We start from the raw sequence: 18,718 nt of genomic DNA, 5'->3' as shown, positions 1-18,718 counted from the left end.
GTTACTAACGCAGTTACTTTTTTGAACAAGTAGTGAGTAACTATAACTAATTACTTTTTTAAAGTAACGTTCCCAACACTGTACTTAAAGGTATTGAAGACAATGTTTAGCTTCCGGGTGGATCATCAAGACTATTGGTCCTCCTAATTGTCAATCATGTTTACGATTGGCCGTCGTACGTGCTCGTGCTCGTGCCCGGTGCGCACCGGGTCCTTTGAAAATGGATTTTCACTTACCGGTGGCGAGTCTGACATAGTGGGAAAAGTGCAAATCTTCTTTTGTAAGGTAAGCTTGTATGACCGATGTCCACGCCAACTTGTAAACAGAGCTGTGCACGAAGAAAACTCACGTCATGTTTGCTTGAATAATTCAAGTTCTGAAAAAGAATGCAAATAGTTCAAATAAAACATTTAACACTAGAGAGGGGTCATTTGATCTTTATACCTATAAAGCCCACAGAGGGGTCATATGACCTGAAGGTTTTTACCTAACACCTTCTCCTAAGCTGCAAACAGACGCTTTTGTTATGTAAACAAGGCACCAGAGGAGGGGGAGCCACTTTTTTTTCAGTTCTTGCTGAGATTTAGTGATGAGGAGTGTGTGACAAGACCGTGGCTCAGGTGGTAGTGGGTCGTCTTCTGATCGAGAGGTTGGGGGTTCGATCCCAGTACCTGACTATGTGTCGAAGTGTCCTTGGGCAAGACACTGAACCCTAAGTTGCTCCCAGTGGTCGACTAGCGCCTTGCATGGCAGTCCTGTCCCACTGGTGTGTGAATGTGAGAGTGATTGGGTGAATGAGCTGATATGTAAAGCGCTTTGAGACTGCTTCAGTGTGGTGATAAAGCGCTATATAAAATCAAGTCCAAGTCCAAATATACAAAAGAACTGAGATTTGTTTTTTGTTTGCTCTCATCATAGTTTAGGAAAACAGTACAAGTAATAAAACAAATATTTACAATTTTAAAAAAGCATGCATTATTAGGTGTGTGTGTGCGTGTGTGTGTGTGTGTGTGATTTCAGCACTCACTCCCTCACTCAGCATTGGTTCTTTCTACATTTGCCACATGTGTATTTGTAGCAGTCAACACATCATACAGAGGCACAATTTTTCTTGCATCGATGGTTGACCTGACACTTAGCCCAAGATCGGGTGTGGGAGGTTGTTGAAGAAGAAGTTGCTCCTTGCATGCCTTCTTCGCACCCACATGAGAGTTAGCCAATTCTGTTGCAAGCTCCAACAGGAAGTCTATCCGTCTCTCCTGCCTCCTGGTGCATGTTTGATAAAGCACATATGCATTCAGTGCTGCCATGTCAATCATGTTGTAGAACACTGTGACTGGCCATCGCCATGTTCCTATGCACACACTGTACTCCCGCACCATCTGGTCCATCACATCTACGCCGCACTTTGTGGTGTTGTATTGGATGATGGTGTTTGGCTTCCTTTTGGTGGTATCCTCAGTCTCAACAATGCTGTGCATGCTGCTGAGAACGTAGACGGTCTTCCGTTTGGGCGCATAGACTGTCAGCGTGGCACCAGTGGTTGAAAACACACAGCACACACAATGACACACAGGTGTTGATGAAAAAAAGACCTGCAACAGACCCGAGTGGTGAATTCAATGCGGTCCGTTTGTCTAGTTGACAGAGGAGTTTCCTTGCTAATCTTGTTAACTGTGCCAAGGATGGTGGTTTTCAGGCTAAGCAGTCGTTGTGCAAGTGAGAGCGATGTGAAGAAATTGTCGGTGGTGACAGTTGTTCATGAATGGTTCCATCAGCCTCATCGCTACATTCTCTGACAGTCTCTCCCCACTAGGACAACTGGGGTCCTTGTCAAGATATGGGAGGACATTGCAGATGTACTTGGATTTCAAATCGCTAGCCACCCAAAATTTGATCCCAAACTTGTCAGGTTTTGTTGCAATGTACTGCAGGAAACAGCAGCGAGTCTTTGACGGGAAAAGCTGTTCATTAAGATTAAGATTAAAGATTAAATCGGGCTTTCGCCTTTAATTGGCCATGTAATGTTAGTACATTATTGGAATTTGTCTTCTGCACTTAACCCATCCCTGAGGAGCAGTCGGCAGCCATTTTGCGGCGCCTGGGGAGCAGTTCGGGGTTAAGGGACTTGCTCAACATCCCACAGTGACGGCCCCGGTGAGGCTTGAACCGGCAACCCTCCGATTACAAGCCCAGCGTCCTTAACCACTAGGCCACCACTCCCCATCAATAGTGATGTGTCGACCAGGGTTGTAGGATGTGATGCAGTTGGTGACAAACGATCCCCACACATCGGAAATTACAAACTTATCGGTCTCTGCGCGTGAACATGTCATTAAAGCGTAGGTGCCGCATGATGTCTTGAAAGCGGTTTCGGGACATAGTTTCAATGATCTGTGGGTTTCCCAGGTTTGCTGACCAGCTGTCACGCAGTGATGGAAACTTGGTCAACCCACGCAAGATGATGACATTAATAAATGCCATTAGTTCAGGCAGGGCCATGAACCAATCCACTTGCTCTGTTTGCCGTGCATGCTGAATAGTCCATTCTTGAATGCTATGAAGCATGTAAAGACTGATAAAACAGAGAAAGCTCTGGAGGCGACTTCCGATACTTCTTCTTGCCTTATTCGTTGGCTCTCCATGTGCGTCGTAAGGTTCTATTGGGGTGAAATGGAGACGTGTCCCCACCTGTTCTTCACGCCACACTGTGCCATCTTTCGTGTCTCTATCTACTCACTCCCCAACCGAGCTCTTTTTTGTGGTAGAGGAGCAGTCTCCTCATCTGCAGTGTGAACAAATTCAAATTATGAGCAATGGGAAAGTCAAATGATATCAGATGGCAGTGAATGTAGAAAAACGTAGAAAATACAAAGAAAGCAGAGTGGATGTTTCGGTCACTCCGCCTTTTTTGTATTTTCCACTTTCTTGTTTGAAATGAAATAGGAAATAATATGAAACGAAAATAGGATGTTTATGAAATCTAACCTGAAGACAGCTCAGAGTCCGAATCCGGCTGAAGGTTTATGTCTTCTCCATCCGAGTCACATGGATTTGTTTTATTCAGAATCATTTCCAATGCCTGTTGAGTGGTCAGTCTTCTCTGCATCTTTGTTCAAAATGGTCAATCGAGTCCTCTGCTTATTTTACATGAACGATCCTCTCAAAATTCCGCTGTTTGTACGCCTCTTTTTGTCCCACAGTCAGCCAATTGAGCAACAAACAAGTGAAATCTGCATTACAGGTGATGATACTCATATCCGATGTGAGAAGCAGTATTATAGTTGGAGCTCCTCTGCTTCCTACTCCTATTTTCTCTATTCACTTTTATTGTTGATAGTTTTTTTTAATTTTATTTACTTGTAAAGTGTTTTTGAAATGTGCTTATAAATAAAATGTATTGTTATTATTGATAGTAAAGCTAGATTTTCTAGTGTGAAAAGCACAGTATGAGGTCTCACTTTGAAAAGGTAAATTTACGAGGTACACCATTCTCTAACCAGGTCCATGATTATTTTTATCAAGATATTATTTTACAAATTTGAAGGAAGTGCACAAGATGGACAGGCCGATAAGTGAAACAGCACTGTTAGGTGATTGATTTTTTAGCTTGTGTGCAGCATTAGCTTTAGCAGCTAACTCATCACTTCTACTTTGGAGACCAAATGCTGAAGTACTGAACCAGAGCGAGAGTGAAAAGGCTTGTAGAGTGTGAAAAATTCCTCTGCTGAGTCCTCCAGCAATGGTCACATTGCTTCATTTACAAATGAAAGGATGCTGATTGTTGGTGTCAGTTTGAGCTGAGGGTCTTTTGACCCATTGCTGGGACTTATAGGAGGTCTGGAAAATCCTGGGACTTCTAGTGTTAAAAGTCTGTTTAGTAGCCAATTGGCAGCAGCTAAAGATCAGCATACATGTACCCACTGGCACGGAGGTCACCAGCCTTTCTGAAACTACTTTAAAGGTAGTGAACAAACCAAAGGGCTTGTAAAATATATACATTTCTTGGAGGAGACCGAGCCCCCAGACCCACAGAAGCAGGAAGCATTCAAGGAAATGTGTGTGTTTCCCGAAGGCCCTGAGCCTTACTCTGCATTCACCTTCCAGAGTCGGTCAGTTGGAGTGTGAGACCTGCAACATGTACTGTGTCCAGTGTCACTGCTAACTCCCATTCATCCTCTGATGAAATTGTGTGACTTTGAGCCAAAAAAAGATTTTATTTTATTGTGACTCAAATGTATAACAAGTCTCTGAGCAGCCTGAAAGTGAGTCTGTCCTAACCTGAACATTTTCCATTTGTTTTTCTTTACATAGATGTGATTTCTCCCACACACTTCAACCCTTACTACAGGCGGCTGATCTTTGACGTGTCTTCCATGGAGAAGAATGCCTCTAACCTGGTGAAGGCCGAGCTTCGAATCTTCCGTCTTCAAAATCCGGGGGCCAGAGTGTCTGAGCAGCGCATTGAACTCTATCAGGTAGATAAATGTTCTATGTTTCCCTTCTTCTCTTCCCTTTTGTTTCTTTTCTTTTTATCTGTTGCTTGTAGTTGTCATATTGGTGAACTTTTATGGAGGCTTGCAGCTACTCTTGGTACCTTCTCCTGTCCAAAAAAGTACTGGGTTTGCCAAAGGAGTAAATGTAAGGGAATTGTGGTTCTGGTTTAGATATCTTACGGTTCTTTTTCAAAGCTCTGATGTGGATGATGAGATGCGTTTGTGATACCTCTAGCTCAGGAAGAAGAGCAGTTTCATTCAAAACACATTGCCCACTTTTGTAGGGTGTTCGATTTTCTACGTCAAAAGTTCCCATATTCACTTTCAGGGTTCATCCATTTCCTCTTCACTTTACACTTTTCCATTATGTTTCCATTAATAGTTTTATAGTTCATTTGTGCTTCAGATGATTTATAAAACCGTGTTGGTTACGCTGAAATCACACAAGATTACATCGCGGAAGCTGTACATGTCCGTTGGCCACAATGCTAGTCCTTCTGCCACCCATCTAACAGGAAAAATACCATAGAAATGTGTGATATAGTCCCAACACATTATTTGTGAAACCTTTAACTAGGTTGAATTGCTCAGAAAACAATACAACTGGAATTAGGCTAAAGTATTTGCCGATATTTGTCAAGAACTGTAATATCTCTTCACATCGGTATCGGTTTTGTCTTAGTGTGTTACAAATAAATATGGCACTTTTTCCATTAATGAAACTGAATAAGTTTTATTTTGCAGAGTTGATTTTTATTTGTAGAATACAGTCAGTGGGCATCACCTGTTATTTCTATGTGTGTATCGCTATTGGTTAATATAATAATATATATATTAACAATATATATATAAATTTGGTGTTGTACAACATCGGCATGTTGGATATCAACAAAAAGCTAACATCAAACATCTCTAAATAAATAGAACAGCATAGTGTAGCTCATCATCATTTATCTTTCTTTCTGTGTGAGTTAAAGCTGCTGGAGACGATATATTTTTTAATCAGATAAAGACATAGTGTAGGCCTCATGAGAACAATAAATCATGGATCATTTAATTATAAAAATATATGTGAAAGGTTGAATTTGATGCTCAAAAGTGTTTTTCTTTTATCTCTACTGTGAACACTCACTTAATGACATTGTTTAAAAAGTTTGGTGCATTGCATTGTGGGATGTGGAGTTCTTAAGACGGATGCATGTATTTTTTTCATTCTTACTGTGATTTCTTGTGTTTGCCCCAAAAACTCTGACAAAGTGACTTTCTGCTGTTTTCTCTGAAAGTTGCATTAAAACAATAGAGGATGTTTATTTTGGGGTTTCCACGGAATGATCCAAATTCATCTGAAATTTATTGTGTGGTGGAGTGAGGTGATATCACGGGGAATACTGGGAACAAACTAGAATAAAATGGAGTCAACCAATCACTGTCCTCCTTGTCTGGAGAAGAAACACAAGAAATCACAGTAAGAATGAAATAAAAACACTTCCGACATCTGTCTACACGACTCATCTCACAATGCAATGCACCAAACTTTTATACTGTAACAATGTCAGTAAGAGAGTGTTTACAGCAGAGATCAAAACAAACTTTGGAATAGCAACTGATTGATTGATCTGTGAGGCCTACACTGTCTTTATCTGATACAATGTTGTTATCTCCAGCAGCTTTAATGCTAACAGTATTTAGATCTCGAGCATTCAGCCCAGCACACCCCAATGTAAACCAGTGAGGTGTCCAATAAGTCAGGATACTGGCAAAGAGAAGCAGACGTTAATGTTTGTGTAGACAGAGAAAAGCCTTTGTTTCCATTGAAGCTCCTTCTTCTGTCCAACGCTAAATGCTTTTTTTTGACTGAGCCCACCACATTATGAACGCTCGTCTATCAGCACCATCCTCTGATTGCTTTGCACTTTTGCCCTTTGTGTCGGGGCTTGACGTTTTCTTCAGTCAGCTTTCCCACACTCTCTCAGTCAGAGAGGAGGGCCAAAGGAGCCGTGTTTTACTCATTAGCCAGAGATGAGCCAATATAAACACATAGTTCAGAATAAAATAGCTTTGTCAAGTGTCAAGTTACATTTTTAGTGCTCCTTTCAGATCTGGCCAATCAATCAGGGGGAAAGCAGGCTGTGGGTTGTCTCCCATCGTCTTTTCTAAAACTATTGTGGCTGCGTCAATCGTTGTCTGTTAGAACTAAATCATTCCAATCCTCTTCACTCAAACTAAATATGATTAACTATCAAAATGCTGTTAAAGCCTCAAAGTCGTCATATTTATCAAACCTCAGAGCCAGTAATCATAACAATCCTAAGGTTCTCTGAGTTTGTCAATCAACATCAGGCTGAGTATACAGTCAGACCGTGTGTCTGTGTCTGTTCCTGGGACTGAAACAACGAACTATTGTCTCTAACTTGAACCCTTCCTCCCTGTCCATGGATATTATCTAAACTTAACTACTTAAGGAAGTATTTTATTACCGGTTCCTTTCCATGTGGTTTTAATCATACCATAGTTCCACCTCTGCTGACTCACACTCTAAATAATTACAGAACTATCTCTGAGCTGCATTTCTTATCAAAGGAGTGAGACAGAACTTTTGCTTCCCAACTTATCTGGTTTATACATTTTAAGGGTGCTTTCACACCGGCGGATCCTAGAGCGGTTAAAACAGTATGAACATGCAAACGAAGTCTAGAGCGGATCAAACAGGTGAATTCTAGAGTGATTGTTTCTGCCGGTCTCAGAGCATTTCCAATCAAAGCCTAGAGCGATAGGAGCGTCGTGAACACCACCGCTCTCGGAGTGGATCAAACACAGGAAGTATTGGTGATGACGTAGTGCGCACAGCTTTGTAGGTGATCAGGAAAGCCGGCGACGGCGCAAAACAAGGCTTTAAAACCACCAAAAGCATGGCAATGTGTTGCTGCTCTATTGTTGAATGTTGTGAAAGAACAAATGGAATAAGCAGAACTTTCTGTGCTCTCTTAAGAGCTCGCTTTGACCAATTGTTGAGAGCATCTTCTCAAGCAGTCTCTATTCCATTCACGGCCCCCTCAAGCTAGTAGCTTGTGCAATTGCACCAGAGGCTGTTTGGAGAGGATCAGAAGTTGCGCTCTCAATGCACACTGAGCCAAACCAAAAGCGCGGAAGAGGTGCGCCTTAATGTGCCTATGCTTGTGCGCTTATGGGGCCAAGTTTCTCTCCTCTTGGCCTCCACCTTCAGATCAGATGCTTTTTTCACCCCTGCCACATTTGGCACTGTGAGACTCACACTGCTTACTGCAGTGACTGCTGTGATGACCAAATACAGTATATCATATACTTTTTCTGCTCTACATTCTCAGTGAAATTACTTTTGATGGAGAGTAAAAGTTAATTGGTCAGCATTTATGAAATATTGTGTAGTATCCAAACAAAAAATGTGCTGCGTCAAAAATCTTTTCATTTATCAAACTGTGCTGTGCTCACTTTTCCTTCATAAATCACAGTCTACCCTCAAGTTTGTACAGGTGAATCCACTTCCTGTCCCACCCTCGACACACATAGATGGTCAAAGCAGCTCATGAATGGCTTATGCATCTAAACGAGCTGCTAATAATTAATGCTGTTCAGTCCAAAGCATGTGAATGTGTGAATGCATTATGAGTAATAAGGTGAAAATGATTGTAAACACACCTAAACTTTGCACACAGACTTTGGGGCACAAAGACCTGGCATCGCCCACACAAAGGTACATCGACAGCAAGGTGGTGCGGACACAGACGGAGGGGGAGTGGCTGTCCTTCGACGTGACAGAGGCAGTGAGTGAATGGCTGAACCACAGAGGTGAGAGCAATGCTGTTAGTCCTCATTACCTCATTATCACTCATTAATTCAATTAAATTCAACTTTATTTATATATGGTTTCTCTACAGAAAGAAACAGTGGATTTAAGATCAGCCTGCACTGCCCATGCTGTACCTTCGTACCATCAAATAACTACATCATTCCCAACAAGAGTGAGGAGCTGGAGGCACGCTTTGCAGGTATTGACTCCAAACACTGTTGTGGATTAAATGTTCTCAGATCAAATGTTATTTGCAGCTTTCATAATATTAAAACTAGGAACAAGCTGGTGCCAGATACACAGTGCTACCACATGTAAAATCACTGGATTAATAAAGAACATTCTACAAACCTCTGTGCCAAAGTTAAGGCTCAGGGGACAAATCCGGCCCTTAAGAGCAGTGGTTGGGGTCACAATGGATACAAAATTATGCAAAAGTAATTTATTTTTGTAATAAATGTGCATATATTTTGTACAGCTACTCTGTAATTTCATTTCTACTACAATTGTATTACATATCAAAGTTGACACATTCAAACAATAAAACACTAATTAATTTTAAGAATCAGAAATACTTAATCCCAATTAATTATGGGAGTAATGTTCTCCCTGTAAGGAGTCCCTGGATTCAAAAAGTTGGAGAACTCCTGGTTTACAGCATCCAATGTGTCCCGCAGGAGAAAATTAAGATGACAGAGAAAACCGAATTGTTGAGTAAATTACCAAATAATGTTGTGTTGAGCTGTAGATATCTCAGTCCCTCCAAATACACAAATTAAATGAAACTCCACAATATTTGGGGGCTCACAGTTTCCCCATTCTTATATCACATGATGGCAGTCTTCTTGTTTTTTTTAAAATTTATTTCAAATTAAAAGTATTTTTTTGTAAAGTCCTGCAATTTCTCTCAGTCCAACAACATAAATATCTAAATTTTACACAAAATCAAGAAATTGAATTTGTATATTAGTTTTATTTAGCAGACACCAAAACGACATACAACACAAGCAGTTAGGCTTAAGGGAGGTGCTCTATATCCCACACTGATGTTACGCCACCACTGACTTATGCTTAGACGTTATCGGTGCCTTACATTTTTATAATAATAATAATAATAATAATAATAATGTAAAAAACTGAACATTGCGTTATTTCAGGCAAGCATGAAGGTCAAGCTAGCCAATTCCCTAATCAGTTAATCACCCAGTTGATCATGTTCCATGCTTCCCATTGGTTAGAGTGAGTCACAGCGCTGTATTTAAACCGCGTACACCACTACTTCCGCACACTTCATCCGCAAACGCGTCGCAACCCACCCCCACCCCAGCTCCTCCTCTTCTGTCTAACTACACAGATGGCAATGGCTCAATTGATCTGGGACACTCTGATGTTCTCAGCAGCTGCTGGAACGGCAGAGAGTACCCAGAACGGAGCCTTACCGCTAAATCTAAAATGCATGCTAAATAAAGCTGTTTGACTCAAGTGATCCTTTTTTTTTTTTTTTAACTTGTCTGCACATGCTGTCAAAGGTCAACACTACAAGAAGTGCAATCATTATGAGACAGTAATGCATGTTTTGTTATTGCGGGGAGACACAGAACGCAGGAAATAGAAAGGGTGGGGAAGAATAGATTATTTTACAGTGAGAATGAGATGTGAAGTTGTAGTAGAACATGTTTTGCTTATTATGTTGTGTAATCAAGCCAATCTGATGACAAGTGTGAAGCTTAGCTATAATGGTGGTGGCTGTGGCCAGAGGGAAGGAGTGAATGGTAGTACCTAAAGCTGGTATTTGGGATCGACGTGTCTAAAGTTAAGCCCAGCACGAGTTTTATTCCACATCCCAAGGCGTGCCAGTGCATTGTAGACCAGTGTATCTGCAAAAAACGCTACTGCAAACCCAGGAGCCGCCCCGGTCCCGCAGATGCAGCCAGGCCAGCAGAAAGAGTGGGGGCCAAGGAGCCCCAGGCCACCCCCCACGGCAGAGTAGCCCCCCAGACACCCCCGAGATCCCAGGCAGAGAAGCAGCCACCGCCCCCCACACACACATCTGAGAAAGCCCCAAGGAGCCGAGCACCTAGCGCATCCCGCCACCGACCCCAACCCCAAGGCCCCCCGCACACATCCCGCCCAACCCCCCAAGGGGAGGGCCCAGAGAGCCCCCTGCCTGAAACCCCAACAGAGAAGCCAAGACCCATGCCCAGCAGACGGTCAGAGCCGTGCCGAACAGGCAGCTGGCGGGCGCCCACCCACGGGTTCAGAGTCAGCAGGGACCGGAACCCATGCCAGAAAGACCCGGAACGAAAACAGCACTGAGAGCAGCGCCCCCAGGGATGCCGACCAAACACCCCAGAGCGCGTCAGATTGTCTTTTCTTAACGCCGCCTGCGCGATGACCCCCCCTCCCCCAAAGGGCCAAGCCACACCACAGGGAACGGCCTCACAGGGCACTGCCCAAGCAGGGGCCACCCAGTGTCGCACCCGCAGGCATGCTAGGGCGCAGCTCGCACCATCTGCCTGGAAGACACCTGCCAGGACTGGCCTGGCCAGTCGGCAGGGCCCGCCGGACCCCAAGAGCACCCCCACGGGACAGGGAACCCCCAAGGGCGAGCCCCCGGGCTAAGCCCTAACGGTTTGGCGCTCCCCATCCCAGCCCACGAACAAGAACAGCAGCCGAGGCCCCGCCCCCCCACCGGACAGCGCAAGCCACGGGGTAATGCCCCCCACCGGCACACGAGCAACCGGCAGCCGCCACTACGGGAAGGAGGTACCCCACACAACCCGTGCGGAGCAGCACCCCCCAGCTAAAGGTACCCTGGACCCACCCACCAGTCCGCAGATAGCAGGACAGACCTACCAAGCGGCCGATATCGACCTCAACCACTGGAACAGCTAGAGCCGCCCCCAGCAAAGAGCATCATCCCAGAGGGCCAAGCAACCCCACCCCAACCCCGGCGCAGATGCCAGCATTCAGCATCCTAACTGAATTGCTCTTTTTTTCGCACCTAAAATCTACGAGTCACATGAGATCAAAGTTTACCAGCCCTGCTCTACATCTTCAGTCACAATGTTCACTCAGGTGAAGTTCATATCACCAAATGTAGAATTATTGGCTACGTTAGGCGATATATGTCTGTCAGTTTTGATATGTTGTATGGATGCATCCCTGATGAATCTGCTGCATTACAGGTATCGATGACAGCTTTGTCCACAGCAGTGACCTGAAGGTGTTTAAGAGGCGTCGCCACAGTACCCGCGCTCCTCATCTGCTGCTCATGCTGCTTCCTTCGTACCGACTGGAATCTCAGGCCCAGCACAAGAACCAACGGGCCAAGAGAGCTCTGGATGCTGCCTACTGCTCCAGGTGAGAACCTGCTACTCACACACCTATAGAGGACATAGAGAGAATTATAATCAATTCATGGACTTCATGCATACTGTACTTTGATCACCAGCAGAGTGGTTTACCCAGTCAGCTGACCTACACACACGGCAGAATAAGGCCCAGTGTGTTGTAGTCATCTTTGGATACTGATATCTGAGCTGAAATGAGCTTACTGATAAATTAAAGTAATTGCTTTTCTAGACCTAGATGTGATCCACTGTCACACACAATGATCTCTAAACTGTATAGGTTTACTTTGCTTTAATTTATCACCTAAATTGGCTGTGCTGTAAAACTCAAGTCAAGCTGTTAAATTCAGCTCCTGATTTGATTGCTCACCTCCATCTATGTGTGGCTGCATCCACGCCCATTTGGAGCCTGAGACCACACCCTCTCCCAATCACACGTGACAATCTTTACTTGATTACCAAAGCTATAGCTGTGTCTGAATAGTCCCTCCTATCTCCTTTCCTATCCACTTTTCCTTAACCCCGTGGATGACGTCACAGAGTTAAGGAAAGGCTTTAGGAGAGGAGTTAGGAAAAGGCCTCACATTTGTTTTGACAATCAGACGTGCTTCCACTAGGTGACGTAATAATCTGACGGCTGTGAAGGTTAGTGACGTCTGTCGTGGTGAAAAAACTACAAATTTCCGAAAATGGACTACTTAAAGAGCATGTATAACACTTTCTGCTGATATAATCTCAAAAATCACAAGGTTTGAATTTAAATCAAAGGAAAAGCGGCTACGAGGAAGTGAAACTAAAAGAACATCACTTTGAGAATGGTTGCTCACACTCAATCTCCACTCAGAAATGTGAATTATGTTGAATAAAACATAATGTGGCTAAAAATGTATCTGATCCCTTTTTCTTGAACCACAGAGTGTCTGTTTTATGTCAGTTATAATCTGATAATATGTCTGACATATAATTTATGACTTTTAGGTTATTTATTTAAAGTTGTTCAAGGCATATTATTGCATTGGTAACTTACATTCTCTCCGTTACTTATCGTGAGTTTCCGTAAGCGCTCGGATGCGTGTTTCCCTTTAAATATTGTTGTCGCAAGGAATTGTGGGTCAGCATTATCTTGTCTACTTTATTATAGGATACACCAGTGTTTCCTAGGCTAAAGGACATTATAAAGGAAGCACTGAGCCTATTTTTCTGAGCTTAAAGAGAACTTGGACGCTCTTTATCACACTTCCAGAGGTTGAGGGAAAGGGAAAGCGGATAAGAAAGATAGGAGGGACTATTCGAACGCAGCCTACTGTATATGATTTCTGGGCTGCGTCCGAAAAGGAATGCTTTATGCGGTTGTACATTTGTGTGCCTACAACCTTGTGTAGGCCTATATCTTGCATAAATGTCACAATTTTTGTAAAATCATACCTATTTTCACTGTTCCTTGTAGCCTAGTAGCCTCTTCCTTTGATTTACATTCAAACCTTGTGATATTTGAGATTATATCAACGGAAAGCGTTATACATGCTCTTTTAGTAGTCTATTTTTGGAAATGTGTAGTTTTTTCACTACGGCAGATGTCACTAACCTTTGCTGTCATCGGATTATTGTATCATCTAGTGGAAGTGTGTCTGATTGTCAAAACAAATATGATGGCCTTTCCCTAACTATTTTAGAAAGTCACTATGAAGTCATCCACAGGGTTAAGGAAAAGTAGATATGAAAGGAGATAGGAGGGACTATTCGAACGCAGCCCTGGTATATTCCTGGTATTGGTCCCAGTGCTTGAATGATGCTCCTGTGGCTGTGGCTGTGGATGGAGGCCCAGCTGGATCACTGCTCTGACTGTTTCTTTACAGGAATGTTCAGGACAACTGCTGCTTACGATCCCTCTACATTGACTTTAAAAAGGACCTGGGCTGGAGGTGGATCCATGAGCCCAAAGGATATGAGGCCAACTTCTGTGCTGGGGCCTGTCCTTATCTGTGGAGCGCTGACACTCAGCATTCCAAGGTAAACGCTGTTCACTTCACAAATGCAGCACAATGAAATCCATGTTGATACGTTTCAACTTGGACCCATACGTCAATCACCTGGATTTCTTTGTGTACTTTCAATATCTGGCATCCAAACATCCAGTGGAGATAATGCAATAAATATTGTAGATTAGAGCTACGTTGATCATTCAGACAGCAGTATGGTCATCGTGACCTGGCTGTAGCTCCATGTTTGACACGACCAAGAACAGTTTTTGTGTCCATGTTTAATCCTGAAATGGGCAAGTTTATCACAGCAGGTCAACAAAGATGTGATTGTCTCTAATCTGAGAGTCTTAAGAATAACATTCATCAGCATTAGAATGACCAATCAGAGCATTAACACAGGAAACAACAAAGTCTTTGTGTGTGTTTGTTTTGGTTCCATGTATTTTTCTTGTCCATTTTTTTTCTTTTGTGTATGTTTTTTCTTCCTTTGTGTATTTTTCCTGTGTTTTTTTTTTTTTTTTTTTTAATTTTTTGAGTCATGAGTAGCCTTAACTACAAAGATGGATTTCCTCTTATTGTACTAACTTCTGGGATTTATTCCGTGTATGCTGTACAGTACTACAACACTGGTTAACTTCTTACAGGGATAAATCACCATGGTAACTTGCGCTGAATGGCTAACATAGGGGGTATTTCATCAAAGTGTGCTTAAACGAAGCAGGCCTTTGGTTTAACCTGGTTTATCCAAACCGTCCGTGACCATGCTGGCTTTTCCCATTTAATCAATCTCCTCTCAGCTTTGAGCTCCACAGCTGAGCCAATCCAGCTGACAGTGACAGCTTATGTGTAAGATCTACGAGATCAATCACAGATTTAATGATCAGAGACGTGAGGGTGCACGCGCTGCAGCTTTTACTTTGATTACACAGCTGATTGAAACCAATGCTGAGACCAACAGGACGTTACATCATCTATTACAGAGCAGTGAGCGACAAGATCAAGAAAAAAGAGAAAAAAATGACACGTTTCAGAATTTTCATGTGGTTTTAAAAGTAGTAAAGGGTTAAAGTTGGTGTAATTTAGTCCAGTGTGTGTGTGTGTGTGTGTCTGTCTGTGTGTTTATTTAACACGTCCGCAGTTTAAAAAGACATTGCAGTAATTATTATTAAATAATCTGTAACTTATGAGACTTGTGAGTGTTTGATAAATAGTTTGTTGACTCAACACTTAACATTAAATAAAAGAAAAACGGCTTGAGCAGCTGTGGTGTGTGACGTTGCGCTGATGGATCCATCCACTGCAAATGCTACCGTGAATCCAGTTGAAAATGTGCATAGAGGTACCTGGGAAGCTGTAGAACAAGAATGTGGTGGAGTTTGCTGAAAACAGTTAAATTGGCGACTTTACCGTAATATGCTATGTAAACGGAATTCAAGTTTTAAACCGCTGGTGGCGTTCCCGCAGTCTCGTGTCTCCTATCCCCGTTCAGAGGAAGTCGGCTTATGTATATGAGTCCTTCAGTGACGTCACGACAGGTGCTGAACCTGAACAGCCTGTAGAAGCGCTGTTTTATCAGTGGGTGGGCTACAGAGACCATCAAGGAATCATTTGTTTTCCTCATTCTGGGAGTTGGCAGGCTCAGGGAGGACCAGTTTATAGATGTAGAGACCAGAAAAGAATTATTTTTTGCGTTTACTTTTGGAAGCAGCACAAATAAGACCGAGGGTTGCCTTTGCCACTTGGTCATGTGTGGTTTGATACTTGTGTTGAGTATTCTTGCTGTGATTGTGTTGTAGGTGCTGGGCTTGTACAACACGATTAACCCTGAAGCTTCAGCTTCCCCATGCTGCGTCTCCCAGGACCTGGAGCCCCTGACCATCCTCTACTACATCGGCAAAACCCCCAAAATAGAGCAGCTCTCCAATATGAAAGTCAAGTCATGCAAGTGCAGCTAAACGGCCAAGCAGAGGCCGTAACACTATTTCCTCTACAAACACGCGCAGAGAAAAGGAGCAGTCAGCACACACACAGTGGATCCGTGTGCACGTCCTCACATTCATGGCAGTATTTCACAGAGACATGGGAGAGCAGCTCAGTGCTACAGCCAAACAACTCATGTGGGCTTTTTAGGCAACAGAAGCTGTGAGTGGATGTTAACATGCACCTGGTTTATCTTTTGGTCCTTGAACAGTTCTGAATGACAGCACATCAGCGGTGAAGGCTGGAAACAGGATTGAAGATATGGTTGGTCAGGTCAGAGAAGGACGGGTCAAACAAAGCATGTTCTGGGATCAGTGGAGCTCAGAATCATCAGCCAAACAAACGGCTGAAAGGAAAAACAAACATTCTCAATGACTGGAAAAGGGACAGAATTGATCTCAATCTTTGAGGTATTCTCATGTTAAATACAGGTTTAATATATTGTGGCATTACAACAGCAGAGAATAATGACCTGTGCCTTATTTAATATAATTTAGTGCTGTTTCTGTTGCCACAGTCGTCATGGTTTCACCATGAACCATAGGTTTCATTTGGGTACTCGTCCTTTAATGTTACAGATACATCTGCTAAAGAAACCATTTGAAATTACTTTGTTGATATGATGAATGAATGAATATTTGCCACTAAATACATGGTTGAAGTGGAACACAATTGGAACACACTCTAACAAACAGATTGTCTTCATATCTGGGTGGAAGGATCACTTCAATATAATGTCCTCTTTAGAACAATGATGTCTACACAGGCAACAATAATCACTGTTCCAAATACAAGCTTTATTTGTTGTGTAAGTGAAGGTTATTTAGAGAACATGGATGCATTTGTCAACACCAAAATGTTCCAAGATGACCACCATATAATGCTTAAAATGATGGTTGAAATGATACCAATATATTTCTGTATGAAAAGATAAGTGCATTTAGTCAATTTTATGATCCTTTACCAAAACATTTCTGAATTGAGTCTGAAATGTGGTTCAGCCTTTCAGGAATCCAACATAATGGCCTTTTTCCATTGATGCCTTTCAAATCAATGTATGTGCACAGTGCCATGGTATTATTGCATTTTCTCCATACAGTGTGTTTATTAACCTATTGTATTGTACTTATAAGTAATATTCTGGAGATATCTTATGACAGCAGCTAATGAAAAATCTGTCATCTTACAGTCAAAACTCACTCTCTTTGCAATTCTGGCAAAGGAAGTTCATTTTAAAAAGAAGAAGATGCACAGAGATCAGCTCTATTACATTTAACAGCGGCGGTGGCCATCGCGTTTGTTGGAGTTAATGTTGGCTAGCACTTTTTTTTTTCTAAAATAGTGCTTAACAATATATTTATACCAGATATCTTGCTTGTATCCCCAACTGAACAATTCTGGTCAAAAACCACACTAAGCTGCTCCACTAAGAGGAGTAGAGCAGTGGGCACAGTTTTTATTACTAGAGCAGGGAAGTTTGTGCTGTTTGCATGTTCTCCCTCCTTCTCCGGGAGCTTTTTCAGTTCTCTGGTTCCTTTCTAAACTTCAAAATATTTGAATCATTGCATTAAATGGCTTCCGATAATTGACTTTCATCGTGAATGTGAAAGAGAGCGATCTCTGTGATGAATTGATAATATGTCTGACTCAAGGCCTGCTGGCCAAATCTGGTTTGTTGGAGAAATTTCTTTTTTTGTGCATTTTAGTGTTAAAATACCAACAAAAATATGATTTTTTTAAATTTAAATCACCCTAAAGCTTAATTCCAGATATATGTGTCCCTCCAAATTCATTAAATTTGTAAAACTAATCCAATGTATACTGGGATTTCAATTTCTCTCTGCTCAATAGTTGCTAATTGTTTGCAACAGCTGTCTTTTCTTCTAAAACCCTACTATATCACCCAAATTGTAAGACTTCTGAAGTACTAGATCTTGGAGTTACTATTATCTGTGACTTCTTTTTTTACAACTAGATTTTTTTCAATGGATTATAAACATTAATTTAAATGGGAAAATCCAAAATCCAGTTCAAAAATGTTCTTTTTCTAGATTGTGTGTGGCCCCTGAACTAAAATGAGTTTGCCTTCCCTTATATAAAGACAAAGCACAGAAATCTTCAACTGTGAGGAATAAATGTTCACATTGATAAGAGACACACAGTTGGGTTAATTTTTCTCTACACAGTCATATTGTTATGACTAATTGAGCTAAAGGATACCAGCAACATTTTTAAAGAGATTTTAGCAAACAGAAATGGTTACATTTGTGCTCCAGGTGAAAGCTTGAGTCAGAAGTGAGCACTGAGATGATTTTTTTGCAGAAAGACTCACAAACATTCAGGTTCCTCTAGATCATTCAACAAAGGTGTCTTCCACGTCTCACTGGGTGCGCACTGTGCTCTACAGTGAATTCAAGTCTCTCCACACAAGGAAAACACTCCAAAGAGGTGATGATAGCAGGAAACAGTCCACGTGTCACGCAGCGCTCACAGCTCAGGCACAATCCTTCCACAGGTGGAGGTGTCAGATGAAAACACTATTTATACATGAGCTCTTGGTAATTATTTTGACGGAAGTGTGAGATCAAAAGGCTGAACTATTGCTAAATATGTCTTCCATGGTATTTTGTTTTTGAGTGATTTAGTTTTCCTGCCAACTCAAAGTTTCCCCCTGCTCCATCAGTCCTATCATTACAAAAAAAGAACATCCAATGAAGCTGTTTTATTTTCCTGTTTGTCCTTTAGGTCAACTATTCTCCTTTAACAATAAGTGGCCTTGGTCTCTCATAGGGGTTACTAACAGTGTTTTTATTTTAAAATGCAGGAATACCACAGTGCATTGACTTTATCACAACAGTGCTGTTTTAGTCATGGTGTTTTTGATGTTGATGTTACAGAGACCCTCAGTGATGTATAGTAACGCAGTGTTGCCGTGGTTTCTGTGTGCTGAATAAATTATTTAAATTTCAATGCAAATCAAAGCGGTGTGTCTGTTTTTTGGAGAGATCATTATTACAGTAAACACCACTATCTTATAAGGCAGCACTGAACTTACTTCTGACTTTGGGACCTGAAAGCAAA

At 42.1% G+C, this 18,718-nt stretch overlaps 1 protein-coding gene across 1 annotated transcript in view; it reads left to right on the top strand.

Moving 5' to 3' along the window:
- tgfb2 (transforming growth factor, beta 2) overlaps positions 1 to 18,494 on the top strand; it is a 77,955-nt gene extending 59,461 nt beyond the window's left edge. The window contains exons 2-7 of the mRNA XM_028471058.1: positions 4,315 to 4,478; positions 8,189 to 8,321; positions 8,411 to 8,521; positions 11,511 to 11,685; positions 13,532 to 13,685; positions 15,454 to 18,494. Of these exons, the coding sequence (XP_028326859.1) occupies positions 4,315 to 4,478; positions 8,189 to 8,321; positions 8,411 to 8,521; positions 11,511 to 11,685; positions 13,532 to 13,685; positions 15,454 to 15,612 (896 nt within the window). The 3' untranslated portion in view covers positions 15,613 to 18,494. The remainder of the gene's footprint in view (positions 1 to 4,314; positions 4,479 to 8,188; positions 8,322 to 8,410; positions 8,522 to 11,510; positions 11,686 to 13,531; positions 13,686 to 15,453) is intronic.
- Positions 18,495 to 18,718: the final 224 nt, after the last annotated feature.

This window comes from Gouania willdenowi, chromosome 16 (genome assembly GCF_900634775.1).
Source record: "Gouania willdenowi chromosome 16, fGouWil2.1, whole genome shotgun sequence".
In the NCBI taxonomy this organism is placed as follows: Eukaryota; Metazoa; Chordata; class Actinopteri; order Blenniiformes; family Gobiesocidae; genus Gouania; species Gouania willdenowi.
The sequence above is the reverse complement of the archived record's forward strand: the minus strand, read 5'-3'. Positions and strand labels throughout refer to the sequence as shown.